The 24427-nt window shown below is 46.3% G+C and overlaps 2 protein-coding genes across 3 annotated transcripts in view; one reads left to right on the top strand and one right to left on the bottom strand.

Annotated features, from left to right (window-relative positions):
- PLP2 (proteolipid protein 2) overlaps window positions 1-6421 on the top strand; it is a 35678-nt gene extending 29257 nt beyond the window's left edge. Inside the window, exons 3-5 of the mRNA XM_066614942.1 lie at window positions 2373-2468; window positions 3185-3275; window positions 5806-6421. Of these exons, the coding sequence (XP_066471039.1) occupies window positions 2373-2468; window positions 3185-3275; window positions 5806-5825 (207 nt within the window). The 3' untranslated portion in view covers window positions 5826-6421. The remainder of the gene's footprint in view (window positions 1-2372; window positions 2469-3184; window positions 3276-5805) is intronic.
- A 2683-nt stretch (window positions 6422-9104) lies between these two features.
- Window positions 9105-24427, bottom strand: part of PRICKLE3 (prickle planar cell polarity protein 3) — a 33554-nt gene continuing 18231 nt past the window's right edge. For both annotated transcript variants that reach the window (XM_066617261.1, XM_066617262.1), the window contains 5 exons: window positions 17899-18036; window positions 15730-15933; window positions 12561-12747; window positions 10798-11310; window positions 9105-10666 (listed from right to left, as the gene is read on the bottom strand). In XM_066617261.1, the coding sequence (XP_066473358.1) occupies window positions 10020-10666; window positions 10798-11310; window positions 12561-12747; window positions 15730-15933; window positions 17899-18036 (1689 nt within the window). In that variant the 3' untranslated portion in view covers window positions 9105-10019. The remainder of the gene's footprint in view (window positions 10667-10797; window positions 11311-12560; window positions 12748-15729; window positions 15934-17898; window positions 18037-24427) is intronic.

The raw sequence follows: 24427 nt of genomic DNA, 5'->3' as shown, positions 1-24427 counted from the left end.
TTTCCCCCCCTTTTACAGGATGCAGAGCAAGCCTCCTTGGCATGCCTGCATCAGCAGGGGGGAAAGGATAGAATTGGGCTATTAATCAATAGCTCTTCAACATCTGGCATAATTTCCGCCCCCCCCCCCCAATTTATTCTACTTGTGCTTGTCCTGGGACAAAGCGCAGGGACTTGCTTTTCAACCACTAGAAACTTCATTCAGTAGCTCCTGTAATTTTGCTGGATATGTGAAGCATATTCTTTGTCCCTAGATTGTAGCTCCTACTTTTATTAACTTGATTTCAAAATACCCTGCATGTGTTACACTGAGTTGGTCTCCTGCTAACATGAAGTCCGTGTGAGAAAGTGCTTCCATGCTAAAGCCATGGAAGGCTTCTATGGCATTGCTTTCAATTAACTGGAAGCGGAACTAAAATGGAGGTTCCATGCATAACTTTTAATGTAGTGTTATTCAGCAATGTCCTTTTCTAGGGTCAAGATATGTCTATAATGTTTCCTTGCAAGAAAGGTCCTTTTTGATGTTAAACATACCTTGAATGCAAGGTCCTGCCAGTTTTACTGCTTTCTGCTGAGCACAGCTGGAGGATTATTTATGACTAACCTCAACTGGCCTCTCACTTTTGCCCAGTGTGCTGGTTTGGACAATATTTTTCCTCCCAAACCAACCCCATGCATTGACAATTGTACATACTCATAGTACATGAATATCCTGACACCTCCCACCATCTTGTCCTTAAGCATCTTCCTAATTGTTAACCTAGCAGAATGTGTAAGGGGGTGGCTTGTCCCCAGAGTTAGGGACAAATGAAGGGAGGGGCCAAGATGTTTGTGTGCCTAACGGTTATTGTGTAAGGTGGATTCAGGAGGAAAAATATGGACCAATCCATCCCTTTGTCTCTAGGCTTTAATTACAGATTTTCTGCTTTTTTATTTCATTTTTATAGATGCATAGTTTTATAAAAAGAAAATAATGCAAGGAAATAATGCATTAATTCATGAATATAATCAGAAATGACTCTTGCTTCATTGCCCTCTCTTATATCATCAGTAGACAGAAGGACCCAGGCTGTCTGAGAGGAATTCTATCAGGGGGGTACAAAGTTTCTTTTGGGCCCATTTACAAAGGGGGAGGGGTGAAACAGAACAGGGGAGGGTGGTGATGGGTGAGCAGAATAGGGGCAGGGAGGGGCGAAACAGGGTGGGGGGAGGGTAGACCAGCTGGCAAAGTCTTTGGAGCCCAGGTCTACCAACCCATGTGGTATCAGTACTGTCCCCAGCATCTCCAGTCGTAGTAGTGTCCCCAGCATCCCATGCAGGCAACAAGTCTGAGTAGACAGGAAAATGTAAGGTCTCAGGAAATTTCTGGGCCCCCTCCTTTGGCTCCTGGGCCCCCTTTTGACCCTGGGCCTGGGTACAAATGACCCCCTTTACCCCCCTCTCCTAGTCCCTGGAGGGGCCCGTTATTGGGGCCACTCTGTACAGTAGTCACAGGTGGCAGTGCTAAGAAATGAGGACTTTTCAGTGGTGTTGCATATATGCTGTACCATTTTCACAACTGGTTCCTTTGCTATGCTAGGTGAAAGTGTTGCTCCTAAGAATGTTGGTGCCAGGCTGAAGTGGAACCTGTGGCTCATTCTCTTGCTTGGCCTATTGTCACTGTGTGGGCCCTCAGCCACCCTTCCACCTGTCTGGCCTCAGTCTCATGGAAGTTCCCTTACTTCCCTTGGCAGTTGCTTTTTCCTCTGTGGGGTACATTGAGAATCTGAGTGGTAGCAGAAAATCCCAGGAAACTTGAAATCTTGCTTTAACTTAAGCAGATGTTGAAGAGTTGTTGTGTATTTAAAAAAAAAAAACAGATCTGGACTAGGATTGTGAGCTTCATTAGCTTGTGCAGTAGATTAGTCAATTAAAGTTAAGCTGATTAATCAGTGAGGCTGAGAGTTGAGGGCACAGGTGTGTATGTGGATGTATTGGTAGGGCATGAAAGAGGAGGAACTGGGTATGATGAAGACAATGGCTTTTATTTAGCACTTACTTATGCAGAACTTCTTATGTTCAGAGTATTTTTTCTGTGCCCTTGGTAACAATTATAGCAGCAGCCCTGTAGGGGAGGCCAATATTATCTCCATTCAACAGATGGGATATTGAGAGAGGAGCCTTTTGCAAGCCAACTCTGTGAAGTTCTTTTTTGGGGGGGGCGGGGGTGTGGATATGGTAACTTTTTGTTTGAAGTTAGAGTAATGTGCAAATTTAAAGTCGGATCTGTTTGAAAGCAGTTGTACAATTTTAGACGTTCTTAACTTGTGAATGGCTGTAACTTGGGCAGTACTGACTCGCTTTCTCTCCCCCCTCCCAATCATTTTCTCTTAGGATTTCTTGAGGACATTGATTGGAGCCGTTGCATTCCTCATCACCTCCCTTATTGTCCTCATACAGCACCGTGATGGAGCCAGCGTTGCTGCTGGGGTAAAAGCCAACACAGATTCCTAGAGGGTGGGAAAGGGGAGCAGGAATGTTCATTTGGCAGTGAGCTTGGAGGCAGTGTGGCAAGGCATGCTCTGTACTTGGATTGTAGTAGAGCCTTTGTTGCCTCCAGGGCTCATTTCACAGGGAGAGCAACTATTTCAGGCTCCTTGGATGCTACGCCAAGGTTACTGTTTTAGCTTCTTGTGAGGAGATGCAGTGTGTGGTAGCCAGTGGCAACTCAAGCCAGGGAGGCATCTGTTGCTGAATGGAAAATGGTGGGAAACAGGTTGGGTGGGATGGTTAGACATGCATGACCATGTTTTATAGGTTCAATCCCTGGAATTTTCAGGAAGAGTTGGGGAAGATCCCAGTCTGAAATCCCAAAAAAGCATTGCTTCTCTTACTCCAGGGATTCTCAAAGTGATCTCCTGTAAACACCCACTATCCAGACCACACCTGTTTCTATAGTAGGAGGTATTGGCTGCTAGGGCCACTAAAATCAGTGGTGCTTAACTCTGGTGTTTAAATCTGGCTGGATTTTGCCTGGTACTTGTGTCCTGCTGATATCAAATCAAAACTGCCTGTTCAGAAGTAGCTGCTCTAACATAAAAGAAAGTGGGGGGGGGGAGAGATGGGTTTGAGTGGGACTAAATGGAGCTATTTCAACAAATGCATACTTGTACCCAAACTCACTTTTGCATATTTCCTTCCAACAGGTGTTTGGATTGCTGACAGCATTTCTCTTTGGTTTTGATGCTTACATTACCTTTCCAAAACTCAGGCAACCAAATCCAACAACCCGCACTGGTGAGTCTTTTTTGTTAAAGGAGACAGAGTGTGTGAATCTTGGGTGTGGGTTGGATGGCTTTTCCTTGCTGTACCAAGAATGAGTCAAACACATAAGAAACCTTGCAGGATCTATCTTGAAAGGGTTATGGTTTCGTTTACATATAATGGCTTAAGCTGAAAGTTTTCAAAGGGTCGGGTTTCAAGCGGTTTGGAGGGAGACCTCTGAAGAACTAGGTTCAATCCCTGGAATTTCCAGGTAGGGTTGGGGAAGATCCTGTCTGAAATCCCAGAAACCATTGCGTATTTTTCTCGAGGGGTTCTCAAAGTGTGGATTTTGGCTAGCTGTAATATAGGGGTCAGGTCAAGTTGTATTTTGGGAGACACCACAGTAACGAAGCTTGAGAACCCCTGGGTTAAGCTGTATTTTTTGTTACCTGCAAGCTCCACACCTCCTCACTCAAGCCATTGGTAGAACTACTGTGGTGCCATGAATGGGTGTAGGAAGTCCCCCAATAGAATGACTGTATAGTGGGCCTTCCTTATCTGCAGGCTAGGCACATGTGGGTTTGAGCATCTATGGATGTTGAGCCCATGTCTCAGAGGACCTTGGAATACCTCTGGACATGGCTGGAAGTCACTGGCACAAACCGGACTTCAGGTCATGTCCAAAAGGCCTTCTGTGGAAGCTGGGAGGCTGGCACAACCTCCGAGGGGGCCTAGCACGGCCTCCAGCTAAGCCTTTGAGGGACCAGTGCCCTGACTTCTCCCCCCCATGGATTTCAGAATCTGCTGGGGGAGGGGTGTTGTGGAACTGATCCTGGTCAAGGTTTCATTGTATAGCCTCTGAGAAAAGTGAAAGGTCGGTTTTGGCTGTGGAAACTGCACATGGGGCCTAAGGGTAGGAGGTGTGGTCTGCTGCTGAAAGGCAGGGATGAGTCCTGTACAGGCAGAGAGAGATGGAGTTCATGGAAAAGGGGAGACTAACAGCCTAGTCCTGAGCTGCCCAGGGTGCGTGGCTGCCGCAGCACCAAGAACGGCTCCTGCTTCATCCTGCGTGCTTCAGCCTGCTGCGGGTGGCGCCACAGGAGAAGGGGACTTTTGTCCCCTTCTCCCAGGTAAGGGAAGCAGCCCCGCAATGGGGCTATTCACTTTACTCACCTTTTGGTTGGTGGTAAGGTAAAGGTGTTTGTGTAGGGTGCCAAGCCCCACACGAATGCCTTGGATCTGGTACTGGTGTTGCAGTACACAGCCAACACTGCAGCTCCAGAGACTCAAGGTCGGGCAAGTACTCCCGGGAAATAACAAGGCACACGGCAGTGCTCCACCACCAGATGTTCCTTTACTTGAAGTATGTACAAGATATTTACAGTTCAAAGGCAGTTGTGCAAGCAAACAGCACAGATAGATCTCTTTCTTGATACTCCGATCACGACTCACACCAACGTAGCTTCCCACAGACACTCCACATAACAGGAGCTTGCACAGCTCCATATAACATAGCAGCTTGCACAGGCTGCAGTATATACTGGCACTGGCCAATGAGAGGCGGGCTGCAGTCTGGTGATCCTATGACTCACCATCTGGTGACACATCAGGTGACAAGGTATTGCATCAGCCACTCCCATGATGCTACACTGTATGCAGGCCAGGACATCAGGGCCTTGCTCTATCCAGCATGTAAATTCTCTACAGGCCTGGGGCATATAGCATAACAAGCGGAGCGCCACGGGACTCACCTCCCTCTCTCCCCCGGCACGCCTCCCGCCCGCCCTTTTCTGCCTCCCGCCTCCCCATCACACCTCCTCCCTGCCCTCTGCCTTCTTCCCCCTCCCTGTCACGCCTCCTCCCCGCCCCTGCTTACCTTGCTGCAGCTCGGTGGTCCGTGACACCGCCAAACAGTGGAGGATGGGCGCCTGCCCTGCACTAGCCCAGCACTGGCCAGTGTTGGGCTAGCATGGGCACTAGCCCGGCGGTAATCCTTGCAGATGTGCCTTATGGCACATTTGCGACAGTACGCTCCGGTGGAAAGCTGCTGCACCGAGCTCAGGTTTGGATAAGGCCACCCACCTTTCTTGAAGGGAGAAACAGGGCAGATTGGCTAGAGGGGGTAGAAGAGTGGTGGAAGAAGCAAGGGCGGGTATGCTTCAGGTGACAATTATACCCAGGGTGTGAAACGCACCACTGAGGAGCTAGTAGACCAAGCCTCCCCCAGGGATCTCCAAGGTGGGGACCAGCTCTATTTTGAGCAGCCTGCCCCAGGTGTCAAATACCCTAGTTATGACACTGGGCCGAAGACTCAACATGAAGAGGGAGGCAGTGGGGAAAGGATGCTTGGTGGGATTACCTCATATAGTGCCTGTGGCGAGAGAAAGGATTTTATATGACAGAAAGGGACTAGCAGGCTCAAAAACAGCAGTGGTGGACTGGATGGGAGTCCACACCTATCCAGCCTTCGACTTGTAGTTGTTACTGCATTTCTTGATGTATTCTTTGTGTGTGTAAGAGAGACCTTGTAAAAATAACTTTGTTCATGTCTGGTATTTTACAGAGCCTGCCGAAGGGATCTGAGGGCGATCCCACATCCTGACACTGGATCCATCTGCTATAGCCTCCTGATGGTGGGAGGCTACGCCAGTCTAAAGCTTAGCAGCATCACAGTCTGAATGTCTCGAAAAGGCTGGCCAGTTCTTCAAACAGGATATTTAACCGCCCCTTTCTTTATCTCCAGCAACAATCTCCCCATTTCTGACTCCTCACAGGGGAGAAGGATGGCAGCTCTTAGGCACTTCAGGAAATTTTTGTCACAATAAATCAGAGGACTTGGGAAGAATTTCTGAAACTCAAGACCAGTTTAGGGAATGAACCAGTTTACACTTTGGAGAGATGAGGGTCAGATTCCAAAATTCTATCCCCTGCTCTACTGGGTGGGGGGGATAATCACTTGTCAGTGAGTGGAGTGAAAAGATCTCCTGGATTGATTCTCCTGAGTTGTTCCTGTGCCTTGGTTTCCCCCCACTTAAAAGGGGGAAACTTTTGTGATTTGGGATGGGTGCTTGCATGTAGTATACGTATAGTTCTAGCTCACTAGAGGCTCCAACCACAAGTTCACTGTTTGAAGAAGTCTAATGTAGAGGGAGGATTAAAACAAAAAATTATGGAACAAACTTGAGTATTTTCTAAATCTTGCCAAATGTACTTTTTCGAACCATTAAGTCACCTTGAATGCTAACTACAGCAAAAAGGCAATTTGTACTAATAAGTAGGTAAAAGTTAAGCCCTCATCTTCCTTCATACCCCTCTCTACCTAACTCATTGTTTTAGAAAAGGGGAGGAATTGAAGAATCAGTCACAGTGTTTGCCAAATCCTTTCCTTCTTATGCAGCTCCAGTTGTGGGCAGGTCTGTACTGTGATTTCCAGGCACGCAAAATGATGATGGCAAAGGGATGCTTGAAAGGGGGTGGTGAAAAATCTCACTGGTCGGGAAGGTTCAAATTAAATCTAGTGCCCTGAAATGATTCATTACTTTTTCGTTGCTAACACTTCAGAATGTTTTTAGAAAAGCAAATTCATAATTTCTATAGGTCACAGAATTCAACTTTCTTGGCAGAAAGTTTTGGGTTCTAATCTGATATCGTTTTGGGTATGGGCTCTGTGATAAATAATGGAGGCAGGCACTGGGGAACTGGCCCTCTTTCTTCTAGGGAGACAAGGGGGGAGCAATAACACACTGCAGTAGGCTGGAAGTACATCTGGGGCCAATGAGGAAGGAGATGCATTTGCACCCTCCAAGTGCCAGGTTGTTCGTCAATCTCATGCTCTTCTACCTGCCCTGCTGGTCCCTTGGGTAGCTTGTATCTATTGGTGCTTGTTGGAGAACATAATAAATATGTCTGAAAATGTAAACAGAATTGGTACTAGCACTGCTTAGTCCTTGGCCATATCCCACAATGTTATATCAAATTTTGTGTGCAGACTTTCACATAGCTTGGGAGGGCTGGGCCACACTGGCCTGCACATGACTCTTTGCTGTTCTTATCCCATCACACATACTCTGTATGTACAATGCCTTTGCTTTATGCTATATGGTGGCATCTTTAAAACCACAGTAACTCTACCTCCCCTACTTCAGCAGCAACAGCTGCCACTGCTTCACCCAGCAGGGGCTTGTGCATGTCTTTTTTTGGCCCTCACTGTGTGTGCACACATGCTGACTGGAGCATTAAGTGGAGTAACTCTTGCCTGTCCCATTTCAGCCAGGAGGAAAGCAGAACAATAGCTAGCACTAACACTCCATTATAATTTGAAGCATTGACTACAGGACACATTTATGCTCCGGGGGGGGGGGGTTCTGTGGTGCACCCAGGCACCAACATGGCTGCTGTTTCTCCTCTATAGCTGCAAGCCAGCAAGAGGGAGACAGTTATAACCTAAGCCCATTTTCTAGGGCATAAATCCCATTGTACCCAATGGACTTCTCCCCAAGCATTCTTAGGATAGCAGCATCTTGTTCATCTATAGACCATAACTGCAATATTTTTAACAAAAATCTACCTAAGCACATTTTTTTTTTCAGGGAGTAAGCTCAACTGGGACTAACTTCCAAGAAATTGTTCTTAGGCTATCATTATAGGGTTGAAGTTAGTTTGCAGTATCACCCAGTATTGCCTCTGCTCTATGGGCAATCATTTCAGCATGTTAATGGAGGGACAATGCATTGTATTCAGAGCAGCATTGGGCCTCTAGCTGGTCATGGAAGAAAAATGCTTGAGCAGCACCAGAGCATCCTGAAATGGAAGCACACCTGGAAATCTATTTCAACCACCATCTAGCCCTATGCTGTTTAGGGAATAGTCTGATAGATTCAACAAGTGCTAAGCAAGTCTAGATTTGGTCATTATTCAGCTAGACCACCTCGGCAATATGCATAAACTTAAAGGCAGTATGCATTAACTCCCAGGAGGAAAGAGTGAGCTGGGCCAACCCTGTTGTCCTGTGCACTGATTTGGCTATTGTGTGCCCCTACCTCAACCACTGTACCCAGATTCCCACTGCCACATTTCCTGAGGACTACCATCCTTGTAAAGTATGTTAAGAAACAAGATAGTCTTAGCATGATAGAATTTGGCAGGCCTCAGTGCATCCGTGGTCCTGTAAGGGTATCAACATCCTATGTATTCTTTATTCTGTAGTCACACCAAGTGGGTGATATTCCATGATCCTTTGCTTTCATTTATTAAAACATAGCACCGTTACTAGCCCTAATGGTTGCAAAAGTCATCTCAAAAGCATACAGGCAGTCTGGTGAAATCTTAAAAAGTAGCTGCTTGAGACAGCTGAAATATAAGTTTGCGCTCTGGTAAAGGAAGTGGCCCTGGTCTTTGATGGATGGGTCAGATACAAACACAACAAATTAATATGATTACTGTGTAAGTAACCCACTCCCACCTAGGTCCTGAGGCCAAGACAAGTCACAATTGAATAAATGTTTGGACTTTCAGTGGTATGGCTATGATACCAGCAAAGAGTTTACAGTAAGTTTCAAAATCCACTGAAACATTGCTCATTTTATATTTGACCCAAGGCTGGGTACAAAAATGAACACGTTATCATCACTTCCTTAATGCCATTCAAAAGGCCCTTTATTGCACAGCAAGAATCATTCTCTTACAAAGTTTTCCTTACCCAGGCTTCCTATGGCAATTGCCTGCTCTAGATTTCCAGAATACATTGAGGTGGCAGTGGATAAGCGAATACACAAGAATGCAGAATTCTCCATTAGGTGTTCCTCATATAGACATTTTGCTGATGGGTCAGCAACCTCTAATGATCCACCAATGAATATAAAATGTTTTCATGAACTTTTATTTAAGTTTCACTTAAATTAAACCCTTGATTAGAAAAACAAACTCTTAACATTGCAAACTTGAGGGATGCACCTAGTCAGGGACAGAATAGGGGGAAGAGGAGTTCCAGTTGGATGGGGAGTATTATCTGTTATGGGCTCCACACCATAAAGGACACCTTGTGCCCATATTCAATTGAGTCAGGAGCTGCCACCAGCTGGGGAAAGGAGTTCAATTCCACCCCACCCCCCAACACACACATATATCACGCACAACCAAACACCTTGTCTATATTGAAAAAGCACCCCAAAGCTCAAAACCGTGCAACCTGGTTACAGGCTAACATTACTAATGGCAATTTGAAAGAGAAAGGATCCCCCAGGGGAGAGGTGGTAAAAGCTCAGAAATCACAGTGGAAAGGTCACAACCAAAATTCAAGGGTTCCCAGGTAAGAAGTTGCAGTTGGAAGTTCATAGGGCACAGTGCAGAAGTTAAAAGACCATCGCTCTGAAGGTTCAAGACAAAAGGATTACTCTGTGGTCAGAGGTCACAGTAGAGGTCAAAAGGCCACAATGGAAAACAAACACAACCAAAGGTCAAACACCACCACAGATGGGAGTTCAAGAGTCTTCAGGGAAAGTTCACATGTAAACATGAAAGGTCACCATGGAAAAGCCAGTATGCAAGTATCCCTGAGGAAAGTTAGAAAATTCCAATGGTTGCGATGAAGAGGCCACAGGATCCCTGGCAAAGGGTCATGAGTCAAAGAAGCCATGGTAGAAGCAATTATCAATGGTTCCGGGCCAGACCCGAGAGGTCTGACAATGAATGGTCAACACTTAATGGTTCTCAGAAGCTGAGCATCCCGAGCGCGCAGTGGAATCGTTGCTGCCAAAGTTCCAAAGGCAAAGGTCAGGTCTATGCCACCACACAATTCTTGTCCCGGACAACCCGCAGTCTTCGGCGCTGCTGCTTACGTGCAGAGTCAGTGGGTGGCGTGGTCTTCGTGGGGCCAACCCCACCTCTTAGGTGGGGAGGAAGGGGTATACGTTCACCCAAAAAGTAGCCTTCCTCCTCTGAGGAGGAATCAGAGGAATCGGAGGAACTGAAGTCCCATCCTCGAGGTGGGTAACGCCGGTGCCAAGAAGGAAAGGCCCCTTCCGAAGCAGAGTAAGACAGATTGCCCTTCCCCTCCCCAGCACCTTTTCTTGGCCTCCACTCTTTGCTCGCCAGGTTGAGTGAGCTGTCAGAGGTGGAGCGAGGCTGCCCCCTGCTCACCCCTCCATTCGGAAGCTGCTGGGTGTTCATAGGAGCTTGCTCAGGACAGGGAGGGTTTGGCTCTCCTGAGACAAGAGGTTCCCGGAAGCTAACGCGGGGTACCCCTCCCCGGGCAAAACCCCCCATCTCCAGCTCAGTCCCCTCACTGAGTCGTGGTTGACCAGATGCTTGGAGTTTAGAAGCTGAACTGCTGCTCCAGTCAGGGATTTTGGAGGGAGGCATGCCCAGCTCTGGCATGGAGTGGCGCAAAGGGGAGGTGCGCTGGAAGTGTGGCTGGCTCTCAGTTCCTAGTGGAGAAATGAGACAGAGAAAAAGTGAGAGACACCCAGACTCCAAACCCAGACTTCCTCAGTGGCTCCTGTAAATATGCAATGGTTCCCTGTGGCCAAACTCTCTCCTCAGTTTGTCTCTACCTCACCTGTACTTGGCTCCCATTCAGTGGTGGGTGGTGGGCAAGTAGAAGTTCCCCGGGATGTGCACTTCACTGGTTCCTCACAACTCTGGCTACAGCCTGAGCCGTTGCTATCAGGATCAGAGAGCTCCTCTGTTTCAGTGGGCATCTCCTCTCCAGTTCCAGGCAATCCACTCCAGCTCCTTCGGATTCTGGGCGTTGAGCTGGTTGGTGCCGGTTGTCCTCCAAAAGAAACCGAACGGGCAACGTGGGAAGATGGTGAGCGCTGGGCCTGAACTCGCCGCTGCTGCCAGCTGGCTCGGCGAGAGTCCTGGGACCGAGCGCTCTGGAAGGCCGAGTCACAGGAGTCTGAACCATTGGGGTCTTCACCCAGACTGCAGGCCCGAGAACAGAAGATCTGCCCCTGCTTGGGCAAGAAAGGCTTTCCCAGCAGGGGTTTACGGCAACGGGAGCAGCTGAAGCAGGTGTCGGTGGCATGCCAGTGCTGGCCCTCATAAGTCATCTGGCCCTGGTCAATGCCTGTAAAGAAAGCAGAGGCAAGAACTCAGCCAGACAGAGGCCAGTGCTTCATGCCTAAAATAAAGGAGTTCTGAAAGCTCTTTGTCTTCTTCCCAGGTGTGGATGCTCATGAGCAAATTAAAAAAAAAAAAAAAAGGACTTTGTATGCATTCAGAAGCAATCCCATTAAGCCACTTTTGAGCAAACAATCTTGCGTTCTACCAAGTCAGCCCACTGATCCATCTGTCTCAGACTGATCAACACTGACTAGCAACAGCTTTTCAAGAATTCCAGTAAAAGGCCTTTTCAGTCCTGCATGAAGATGCCAGGGAGTGGTCCTGGGATCTTCTGCATGCAAAGCAGGTGCTCCGTCACTGAGCTGTGGCTCTCAAACCCAGTGCAAAGATTGAGCCATAAGCCCCAGTTAGCTAAGCACTGCCAGGTTCAGGCAGGAAAGGTGGGGTCCCTCCAGTCTTCTGCTTGAGGTTTATCATACACAAAAAAAGGCAGTGCACAGGGCAGAATGGTTGGCAGCCTTCAGTCTCGAAAGACTATGGTATAAGCCTACAGCACCTGAAATTCCCAGGCGGTCTCCCATCCAAGTACTAACCAGGCCTGACCCTGCTTAGCTTCCAAGATCAGACAAGATCAGGCATGTGCAGGATAACAGTTGCTGCCACAGGGCAGAGCCAAGGGCAGAGCCAAGAGAGGAAGCCCTCTTGCAACTGACCTCCCCACGGGACTACAGTCAAACCATCCCAAACCTAAACATGAAATCAGAAACATCCCACCCGCAGTTTCTTGGATATGGCCTGGGGGCTTTCTATCTTCAGTCTCTCATGAAGGGAAGTCTAGTTGCTTTCTGTCTTCACTCCCTCATGGCGCACCTTCACTTCCCTTTCTACAACATGAATGAGCTGGGCTTCAGATAAAGGAGTCAGTGCCTCTGAACACAAGTCAAGGACCTTTCACTAATTCCTGTGCGACCACAGTCAGTCCTTGCACATCCAGGATGAGAGGCAAATGGGGCACAGCCCAATGGGATGCTATACTCTTCCCTGAGAAAACCCAGAGTGAATTCCAAGAGGCATCCAAGCACTGAACCTCATCATTGTTGCAGGACTGGGTATCTCCCAGTGAAATCTAAAGAGAAGATTTGAAGCCTCTGGAAAACTCTAGGAGCCTTTCCTCACCCATGGTCCTGACTAAGCTGGGACAGAACTGGCCCTCCCACCCCCAATTCCCTCATCCAGGCCCCCAGCTCCCCATACCGATGTGTTCCCCACAGGCATCACAGTACTCTGCATAGAGGCTCTCATAGCAACGGCAGCAGTAGGGACGGCTCTGGCGCATGATGTACCGCTGTCCACCAAGTGCCTCTTCACACTCAAAGCAGCAGAAGTGGCGCATGTGCCAGTGGCGACCTTCGGCCTCCGTACACTCATCTGCAAAGATGATCTGGCAGGGAGAAGGGAGTAAAGAATCAGAGAGCGGGGAGGCAACAGAAAGAAAATCACTGCAGTTCCTTGTTCCAAAAAAAGGGGTTACTCATGCGCAGAGTAAACCCCTTAAACCAGTTATGAATCAAGTGCAACAGAGCAAAGGCCTATGAAACAGGTAATGCTGAGCGACTCAAGCCAGCCAGGCGTATCACACAGAAGAGAAAAAGACAAAAAACTCAAGGGGTCGTGCTGGAAAAAGAGCCCTAGCCAAAAATGCACTCCCAGTCTCAAAACACGCCAAACCGTTACAACTGCCAGCTGCTCCAGCTGAATCCCAGGAGGGCTGTGCCAAATGTTTCTTCTTAACAATATAGTTTGCTGTACAGATGGATTTAGTCTACTGTACAGATGATCCACACCAGATCATCCCTTCGACCCATGTCTCTTCCCTTTTTCTCCTCTTACAATCTGCCAGGAAAGAGGGTGATGCTATAAAGTTGATAAAAGGGTGCAGAAAACATAACAATATGAAAAGAAAATCTCCACATTTCTCAGGCGATATGGTTCTTCTTCAGGAGACTATATTGATGTTCAATGTAGCGTGAACCTTGGGGGGGGGGATCCACAGATCAGTATCTACTTTTCTCATGCATGTGCCCAACTTGTCCCTCTGGGATGGGGTGGGCTAAAGTGGTCTGTGTGACAAATTATATGGAACATCATTTCTCAAAATCATCAGGACAAGAACAGAAGCCTTCTCAAACATCACAACAGAAATTCTACCTAAGTGAAGGGGGGCCAGGAGTGGGGGGGGGGAATACCAAGCACAACTCTAAAGATAGTTCCTGCTGGTACTGCTCATTCAGACCCATCCGGGGAATTGCAGAGTGGAGCAAGGCAGGTTGGGGAAAATAAAAAGAACCGCCTTGAAGATCACATGTCCTGTGAAATGTTTTAAGAACTCTCAAAGGGGGAACTTGGAGAAAGTAAAAGCCCATGAAAAATGTAGGGTTCTCTTGCTGGCCCTCAGCCCTGCCAACTCAACAAGTTAGTGGGGCACACAGCCTCTGAGCAAAGGGAGGAAAATAAAGCAAAGGGAGGTGGATTGACCCCTTCTCGAGAACACAGAATTGGGATCCAAGCAGTGTCTGCTTCTGTTTTCCAAAGCTTTAAGAAGGCGCTCAATTCTAGACATCTACTAGGATGCAAACAATTTGGCCCGCCTCATTGACTGTTTCAGTGACTATGAACGTTCCTAAAGCATGGCATGAGATGCCACTTGAATCAACTGAGGAGGCAAGGGAGTTTCAGGGAGCATGTTGCATTTCCAGAGGCCCAGTTACTGCAGGCTGGAAATTAAATGGCACACAGAGGCAAGCAGTAACTGAGCAAGGGTACATGCAGGAAACTGACCCAGCAGGTGTAAAAGCTGGATGGTTTTCTAACCAACAGAGTTTCTACATTTGGCTGGGAATTCATTTAATGAACTCTGAGGAACACTGCCTTTGAAAAACCAAAGCTTTGAACCAGTTGTTGTCCAAGGGCCAAGCTAGCATCAAAAATGGATTCTTGGTGCTTTGGCACTTCAGACAAATGTCTCACAACTTGGCTCAATTCTTGTACCACCGCTGGGCTGCAAGATAAGCACATGGGCTGACAGGAAGGTAAGGAAGGGGAAGGTTCGGCTCCCTTTACCTATATGTTCGATCTGCTGTAATAATCGGACCCTACCCCACCTCACCTGATACACGAGCAGACATGTAAATAAAGTAAACATGGCTGTTGTATTATATCTAGTTTGGCCCCAAGTGTAAGGAGGAGGGTGTGGATTACTTCCTTCTCTCTCTAGATTTTTATACCACACACACACACACACACACACACACACACACAGTCTCAAAAAATGTACATGCATTTTAATGAGCTCTAATCCATACATATTTCATTGTAGAAAACCTGCAACACTTTTTAAACTATGAATGCCCATCAGGGAGACAAAGCGGAGCATATCACAGTATAAAATATAAGAATTTCTCAAGCTTTATAATTATTTATAAATTTATAATAATTATAATTATTTACCAGGCCATCCTGCTAAACAACGTGCACTAATTTTTCTTGAGAGGCCCTGTATGTAAATGTATCACTCACACACACACACACAGTAGGCCCTCTTCATCTGCGGACTCAAGCCTCCATGGATTTGAATAGCCGTGGAAATCAAGTTTGCAGTTGGAGGGCCTCAAAGGGCCTTCCAGACGCAACCAGAAGGGCCTTCCAGTCATGTCCAAGAGGTTTTCTGAAAGGGATTTCTTGTTTGCCAAAAAAACCGGAAGAGTCTTTTAGAAGTATTTGGGAGGCCTTCTGAGACACAGGGAGGTCGAGTACAGTCTCCCCGTGCCTAAGGAGGTCACTTCTCCTGGTCACTTGTAAAAGGCACTTCCAGTTTGACAGCTGGTAGGGAGGGTGGCGGTGGCACAGATTTCAATATCTGCAAAATTTGGTACCTGTGGGGTGTCCTGGAACAGATCCCCTGTGGATACTGAGGGCCCACTGTATATAAAATGATCTATTAACCTAGTACGCGCACACAAACTCCCCTGCAGCCATTTCTTGGATGTCTTGATTTGATCAATAGGTCCAACATGGGCCTCTCTTTCCTTCCTATCACCCACTATAATGATATCTGGGGGTAAGGGATACATTTTAAACTTTTAAATACCACAGTTGGCCCCAGTCATATTTTTAATTTAATTTCAACACAAAGTCATTTGCTTCTTACATCAGCAGAGATTATTCTCACTGTAATAAGTGTCTGAGCAACCCTTATTATGCCCAGTTTGCATGACGAATCCCAACTGCAAAATGTTTATGTTACAGACACCTTATAAGATCCAAAATAAGAGATCTCTACTCCTCATCCAAATTTTCCCATCCTTTGGAGAAAAGCACTCCCAATTCCTCCGTTTCCAAGCATCCGGAGCAGATCTGGCCTCACCTCATCACAAGCCTCACAGCGAGGTTTGAGGCGCTCAGCATGGTGCCGCCCACAGTAGATCTTGCCATCCTGGTAGAAGTAAATGAGGTCCACGAGGAGCTCCCGACAGGTGGTGCAAACAAAACACTGTGGGTGCCAGCAGGCGCCATGCCCTGCCCGGCTGGCAAAAACTGCGATGTCCCCACCACAGATCTGCTTCCCACACTGGCAACAAAAAGAAAACATTACATACAATATGATAAGAGAGCAGAGTTGGGAGTATTCTTAAATTGGGGAAAAGCTGCATTTTCTTATGTCTATATGGGAAAAGCACTAAAGGTGAAAGAGGCTGAAGTACCTTGACTGGACTCCAGATGGCTGCATTGCTCCACCAATGTGTTTATTTCCCTAAATGTAGGCTGTCCTGGCAGTCTAGGTCCACCGAGAAGCACTGGGCCTAATCCAAACCTGGTTTTTGCAACAATACCAACTCTGCCAGGTGAGTTGATGCAAAAGGGCCTTGCCTAGAACTGTCTAACAGTGCTGGGGATTAGAGTCACCTGAGCAAGACACAGGCGCACAGACAGAAGCCTGATACAGTTCAGATAGAATCCAGGAGTCCTGGATCCCAAGTTCTACTCTTCACATAGACTTGGATCCCAACTTGGGATCAACTCTCCATACAGGTATAACTCATCACCCACACATTTCCTGTCCCCAGGACAGGGCCTACGTTTACTGTAGATCACAGTCTTCTTTTTTAAGGAATTAGTTTTCTAACAGAACCAGTTGCAGAATCTTCTTAGGGATTGGCAGGGGAGGGACGAGCCACTCTTCTCTCAGCTTCAGTGTCGTCATCCCCAATAATACTGGCACAGTAAAGATCATTGAGCTAATGTATGTAAACTACTTTGGCCAACTGAAGTGTACTACATAAGGTCAGGCTCTCTTCTTGGACTCTACCACTTCAGATTGCAGGTGTGAGTTAGCATGTTGGCACACTTCCTCGCAAAACTTAACATCAAAACAAACAAAACCCTCTGTGCATGTGCAGGGGACCAGGAGCCAATCTAGACTTCTCTCAGACTGACTGGATTTCTACCTGCAAGGAGAGGATTTTAGCAAGAGGAGTTTTCAAATCTGAAACGTGTGAAGCTGCCAACTTGGACGACTGCTGGCAGTCAGAGCAGGAAGTATGGGGTATGGGCTAGATAGACCAAATACTTAGCCAGGCGGGGTCCTTCCCAGCAATGCTGCAGAAGGAGCATTATCTGGAGAAGCCAGGGACTGAACTCAGGATATTCTGCATGCAAAGCACAGGTTCTAACAATGAGTTACGGGAAACCCTCCCCTCTGCAATGGTACTGCCCAGGAAAAAGATTGTTTTCGGCCACCCTTCCTCCAAGGAGCTCAGGATGGTGTATATGGTTCTCTCCTTTTGTCTAGTAGCACTAGAAGAGGATTAGGAGGTGGCTCTCCAAGGTGACTGCAGTAGCTGTCAGGACTGCCGGCTGCCACAGCCACCCAGGAGATTGCGGAGCCTTGTTCACAGGCTGTTGTGTGAATCAGGGCCATGCCAACAATAGCAAAGATATTATCTCTGATGTGCAGAGGTGAGTGACAAATGGAGTTCCTTACCACAGCACTATGACCTGTGCATGACCTGAAATAGTAAGCAAGGGTGTGTCCAGGAATCACCCGGAAAATTCTGATCACAACTCTGATTCAGCCACCAGTGAAAAAAACCAGAACATTCCCATCTGGGTAAGCAAGCCCAGCACAGCTGCAAGACCAGCAATTCCCGATCTGGGATTTAAGGACATCAAAGTACTTCTAAGCCCCAGAACTGTACTCACAAAAGTTGCTAATCATTCTTTTTACTTCTCTGAGCCAATGGGTTTAGTGATTAAGAGTGCTGGATGAGGACGATGGAGGCCCAAGTTCGAATCCCTAGACAGTCATAAAAGGCTCGCTGGGTGATCATGAATCAATCATAACCTACCTCACAAACTTGTTGTGAGGGGCACAACAACACAAAAAAATGGGTAGGAAGAACTATTTCCCAAGCACAGGTCTTCTGTCAACACCTGTTTTGGTCCAGAGATCTCTCTGATCCTCAGTCAGCAATTCTAAAATCCACTCTTCTCAAACTGTTTTGAGACTAGCAGTCATCACAGTAAGGCCTGGTACCTGTTCACAAATGGCTCCAGTTATAGTGACGGGGAAGAGGCGGACAGTCCCACGGCCCAGGTTCTCTCGCTTTCGCTGCTGCGAGAACAGCTTCAACTCTTTCGCTTCCTCCTCTTCCAGGGAGCTGCAGTACTGAGCCTGAACAAAGACGGCAGGGGAGAAAGGAGTGAAGTGTCAGTCAAACAAGGCTAACAGCAAGATATCAAAATTGCTTGTGCAGATGCCTCTGGGGCAGGGTGGCCGTTTCTGTACCAAGGGTGATTAGTGTGTGTCACCAAATGCTTTCAATGAAAAGAGGGAACAAAATTGTTCCAGGCCTCCTCCAGTATAATTAAAGCACAACCAAAGAGAGGACTCAGCGGGATACCTCTTATTTTGGTCCCAGGCCTGGGGCAGAAAGATCAAAAGGAAAGGAAAGGAATGGAACCACACAAACTTGCAGCTAGACAGTAGCCCCAGGGAAGATGAAACCAAGTAAAAAATGACATGGCTGGTGCCTTATTTCAAACAGCATTTTGATAGGGAAAAAGACATTTACCCGACTTGTACAAACCGCAAGACCTTTCCAAACAATATTTTAACACAATATTTCCCACAGTTGCAAATCAATCGCATTGCAGGAGACAACGATCCTTCTGCAATCACAGGTAGCATTGGAAAATTATGTTTTCCCTAATCTGAAGGCATCCAATATGAAATTTCAGGGCAAATGACATTTCCCCCTTTGCAATCAGCATCTATTAGTTACAGGTAACATGGCACTTTAGAGAGGGACATCACAAGGTGATCATTCTATGTGCTCCCATCATAATTCAAGCCCCTGCTGTGGGTGCCTTTGCTGTCTTACGTGCAGCAGGCATCAACAAAGGTATGGCTTTTTCAGGAGTTGCTATAGCTGAGAGAAATGCGCATCTGCTGGAAATCCATATCTCGCCTTTCAAGTACAGACCTCCTTCAGGTGACCTTTACTCTTTTAGGTGTCTGAAAACATGACTTTTTCACCTTGTTTTGAGAGGTGGCCAGTGATAAAAATCAGGCTGTTTTATTGGTGACTGGTTTTCTCCTGGTGGTGTTTTGTGTTTTTTTCCCCTCCTGTTGCTGCTGCTAGGTCTCACCTGAATATTTTTGTTTTTAAATTATTTTACATTGTTATAGTTAAAATTTATATTTTTATATTTACATTTTGCTAAAAATTGTATTTTAAATATATTAAAACAAAATTAAACATTTTGTTTCAATTATCATAAGCTGCCTAGGTTTGTTTCACAAGAAAAGCAGGATACCAATAATCAAAAACAAAACGTAATGAAAAGGAAAAAGCCAGGCCCCTGCCCAGAATGGGTTTACAGTCTTAGAGCCCAATCCTACCCAACTTTCCAGCACAGGTGCAGCCACAATGGAACTCCGAGGTAAGGGAACAAAAATTCCCTTACCTTGAGGAGGCCTCTGTGACTGCCTCCCCACCACAGGATGCAGCGCATGTCCCATTGGCACGGCTACACCGGCACTGGAAAACTGGATAGGATTGGGCCCTTAATTATTGAATCAGACCTGGCCTTGGGAATATCACAGTTAGATTACTGCCAGGAGTTGGGGCTGCCTCTGAAAAGCCTTCAGAAATAGCGGCAGGTCCAGAACATTGTGCTGTGCCCTCAGACCACTATGCAAGTGCAAAAACACTTCAAGGTCTTAAGGCCTTTAAAGACAAGAAATTAGGACCAGAATCCCTATTCCTCTTGTATTAGTCTGCCTGGAAGCACAGATCTGTTGGAGAGGCCCTGCTTTTCAGTCTGTCGATATCTGAAGCACAACTGGCTGAGACCAGAATAGCTGGGAGCAGGCCCATTTCTCTGTGGTCACACCAAACCTCTGGAGCACCTTTCCTAGGGAGCCTATCTCATCACTTCTCCTCTACTGGCCTTCCACCAAGCTGTCAAAACACTGTTTTGCTTCAATAGGCTTTCAATCCTGCACGATGACTGACTTTTTTACTCTTGCCGTTTGACATGTTTCTCTTAGGTCCCATTTTTATTGCTGCATGCTTTTATTACAGTGTAAGTAATGTTTCAAACAGATTTATTAGATTTTTTAAAAAAGATTTTTGACAGGATATGAGAAGCTGTTTTTCAATTATTCTATTTTGTTTTTGTTTTTTTTGTTTTGCAAGGTGCCTTAGGCATTATTTTAATAAATGGAAAGATATAAGTGCTCATTATAAGTCCATATTGTATCCCGTAGTGCCTGTGACATTACTGCAGCTCCACCTGCCCTCAATTTGCGTCATCTTGAGATATTTTTCTAAGTGTCAAATCTAAGTGTCAAATCAATCCAACAACTAAATATTTACTTGCATTGAAAAATAAAATAGAAACTGAGATTCTCAGAATGATGAATTTGGAACCTAATACTAATAGCCTTTGGAAGCCAATACATAGCTTTGTGGCACAACTGCAGAGTTTATTACAATTGCTCTAAAAGACTTCCATATCCACCTTTTTCTATTCCCACACCTCCAGGACACAGCTGTATGCCAAATACAGCTCACCGAACAGTTCCGCTACCTGCACATGGTCATGGCATTTTAGCACTCTTCATCATCACCACCACCACATAGCACTATCAGCATACACAGAAGTTAACAGAGTTTTAACAGCAACAACTGAAAGCATGAAACACAAGAAAATAAGGGGAGGGAGAGTTAAGGGTAGGAATCAGGAAGGAAACCATTACTAATTTGAATTTAAGTTCATCCTTGTTTTTTGTTAACTCTCCATTTCAGTTCTTGTTTCCAGAAACTCTGAAAAGCGGTTCAGACATTTTTATTTACAAGCAGAATGCATACAATCGGGTCAAGAAGAAGAAGAGAAAACTTTAAACGGTACAGTTGAAGCTGAGCGCCTAATGCCCTTATTATGAACCAGAGGCCACTGTTTGTGCTCAGCTGTTTGGTCGTGGTTCAGTGCAATCAAAATATTTCAGGGTCAGGTTTAGTTCACTGAGAAACCTCTCTCTGAATAAGTTCTGGAGTTTAGGTTCTGTTTAGCTCCCTGGTAGCAATGGATGAATGCAAGTAAAGTCTACTTAACCTTAGTTACAGTTGGGAATGAGGATTAAAGGGGTTAAATCAGACAGGAGCACAACAGCCACTCCCACCTGATAGGCCAGAAGGAAAGGCTTAGGGTGCCACCGTTCACACATCAGCACTTGCCAGAGTGCACCCTTATTCCCCAATGAGGCAAAATTGGAAACTGTCTTCCATAGTTTGTACCTTAGAAATCAGGGTAAGGGGAATTCAACACCATTTCAAAAATGGTCGATGCTGTCTGTTGAGTTGCATGTGGGCAGTCAGTCAGCATGCCACTACCATATTGCCCAACACAGATTTCTATAGTGCATAAACAGACCCCTGATTCTTTGGACCATTTGGCACAGTCTTCCAGGGCCATTTTTTAAAAACAGGAAAATGCCATCACGAAAGAACATTTAGTAGACCATCATGCATGTGTGCAGGATCCATTGGAAAGCTGCAGAATACCAGAACTGAAGCATTTTTTAAAAGCAAGTTTCTAGTCCTTATGCCTGTAAAGACATGCTTGCTGCAGTCTCAGAAACCAAATGAGATGTATGAATAAGATGAGCCTGTGACAGTATTTCAAGCTCTTACTCACTGCCACAGAGAGTGCTTTGCTTTGAAAAACCAAAAGACCATCCTCTCTCTGTGGTTCATGGACAATTCCTGCCCCATCCTCCCTCTCTTGCCCTTGCCACACCTCATTCTCTCCTTTCTGCCTGGAGGAACCCACCAAATACTCAGACTGGAGCTCCAGCCAACAAGTAATGATGGCTCTAGGACTAGGCGCATTCCAGAATGGCTTTATTTACCCCGCACCTGCCCAATTGGGATTACAGTCCTTGCGCTCCTGAAGCAAGGAATCCGACACTACTCTTCGCCACACTCCCTGCCAACAGGCTCCACTGCTTCACTGTGCCCCATGTGGAAAATGCAGTGCCCTCCTTTCCGGCATGCCCACTGCCTGTTAATTTCAGCAGGCGCCTGCTAGTCCTCTTATTACAAGTAAAGATAAATTACAGTTCCACAGCTGGCTTCTCCACACTAATCAGGATCTTTATCCAATCCTTCCCCCAGAATCTACTTCTGGAGGTCAAGAGCCCTAATCTTTTCAATCTCTCCTTGTATAGAAGCTCTTGCAGACCCCTCATCTCCATGCATTTTCTGGTTTCAAGACATATATTCACTTCTAAGATGGGTCCACCAAGTATTTACATGATGGGTGCAAAGCCTAAAAAGCTATCCTGGGTCCCCAACAGTCTCAAAAGGTCCTATCTTTGTGATCCAGACTGTGGGCTCTGAAACGCTCTTTTGTCCAGCCTCTGCTATTCCTACACAATAGGATTGTTGTCATATCAACAATCACGCCTGCCTCAGCAGATGTCTTGGGGCCCCACTTCATGGCTAGAGAACATAAGCCCTCTCAAAAGGGTAATGATCTCAACACAATCCTTGCTGACATGTCCATTTCATTCTGTCATTTAGCCTATTTGTTAATTATTGATTCTCTTGTCTTCAATTTGTGTGATATATTATTTTCTTTTAATACTTTTTAAGGTAAGACACTTTGTGCTACCGCCTGCAAAAGAAGAGAGGTGCACTTTTTAAAGTGAATAATTATTTCAGTCCCAAATTTAACAGGTTTCTCTTTCATTTTCAAAGCAAAGAAAATACGATCTTCACCAGAGAGAGATATCCAGGCCTAGAAAGATGACATCCCATGGCCATTAAAGTACTATGGCCAGTAGAAGCTTTTAATTTTTAATCATAGATTCAGGCAGCATGCAATTCTAAGCTTTTTCTGTTTCTATGGGCCTTACCGAATCCTAGAGTTTGAAGCAGGGCTAGGGAGCCCATCTAAACCAACCCCATGACTGAAACAAGAAAACTACCCACTCACTAGATCAGGCCTGAGCACTACGATCACCACCGCCACCAAACACCTCTTCTCAAAAAATCTTCTCTACACTGAGTAAGCCAGGGAAGGGGTAGCAGGATATGCCTATGGGGCAGAGCTCACAGGCCACACACACCGCTAGCAGCCACATGTTTTCTTTCAATGAAAAAGGGACGATATGAATTCAGCAGTCCCTTGCAAATGCAGAAACTGGTATTTGGTGGAGAACTGAGGTACTAAGAAAAAACAAACCAATGAGCAATTCTCATTCTTTATGAGAATATAGGTATTGTCCATATACTTTCAAGTCTACTGAAAGCACCCAACGCAGGGCATGGCTGTGGCACCTGCATAGCTTCTCGCCCTTGTTCATGACCAGCAAAAGCAGAATGAATTGTACAAAACAAAAACACCACACATCATGTTTATGCGCTACAGAATTTAGCTTCTTCTGATAAAACATTTGAACTACTACAGTGTAGATTTTTTTTTTTTAATTGCAGAGCATACAGGACACTGTGCATAAGTAGCATAACATCCATAACAGTTGCAGGAATAATATGTGCCTTTTCAGTGATTATCTTGCCTGCCATTCATGAACTAACCCTGATAATCCAGACCACAAACAGTGAAGAGGAGCAAGCAGCTCTGCAAAGCAGATTAGCCGCTGCTGATTTAAGATAAGAGGCCAAAACATGTGGTCAGCGAGCAGGCAAAAAACAAAACACCGAAGCAAACGAACACAACCAACCTTGGAAAAATTCCTTTCCAGGAGCGACAGTGGATTGTAACTGAATCAGAACATTCTGGTGGGCTCCAAGGCACTTGAGGGGGGCAGTGCTAAGATGCTGGTCAGAGGAAAGAGAAGCAGTGGCTGGATGGTCTTTCCCTGCAAGACTCCAATATGCAGAACTGGAGGAAAGTGCTGCCTAGCTCTCACCTGTCAGGGTCAACAGGTATTTGCCTTGAACCACAGATTCTCACATGCAGTGGAGTGTAGGGCCTAAGAGAGGGGGGTAAAGGGGGTAATTTGTACCTGGGCCCAGGGTCAAAAAGGGAGCCCAGGAGCCAAAAGAGGGGGCCCAAAACTTTCCCAGGATTTTACATTTTCCTTTCTACTCAGACTTGTTGCCCACACAGGATGCTGGGGACACAACCACGAGAGTGTGGTTGCAGCTACTACAGCTACTGGTAAGCCATATATGCTGGACCGAGGAATGCATACGTGACACACAGTGTCAAATCTGGGAGGAAACCGGCCTGCCACAGTAGCTCTTTGGCTTGTGGAACTTCTTACCATGAAGGAGTGTATAGGACACAGCTGCAAGATTCCAGCTGCTGCAGAAGCACGTTTTGGTCCACACAGGACACTTTCCATTCTAGTGTGAGCCAGAATACGATGGTGCTAATTTTCTGCATGATTCTCTATATTTAAAAGATTTTAGCGAGACTTCAGAGCGTGTTTGGTTTACCGTATTACTGTATCTAGCTGCCAATGCCACATGGGTGGGTAGACCTGGGCTCCAAAGACTTTTCCAGCTATCTCCATCCTCCCCCCATTC

The sequence above is a fragment of the Tiliqua scincoides genome, chromosome 2 (assembly GCF_035046505.1).
Source record: "Tiliqua scincoides isolate rTilSci1 chromosome 2, rTilSci1.hap2, whole genome shotgun sequence".
In the NCBI taxonomy this organism is placed as follows: domain Eukaryota; kingdom Metazoa; phylum Chordata; class Lepidosauria; order Squamata; family Scincidae; genus Tiliqua; species Tiliqua scincoides.
This window is presented reverse-complemented; position numbering and strand designations above follow the sequence as displayed.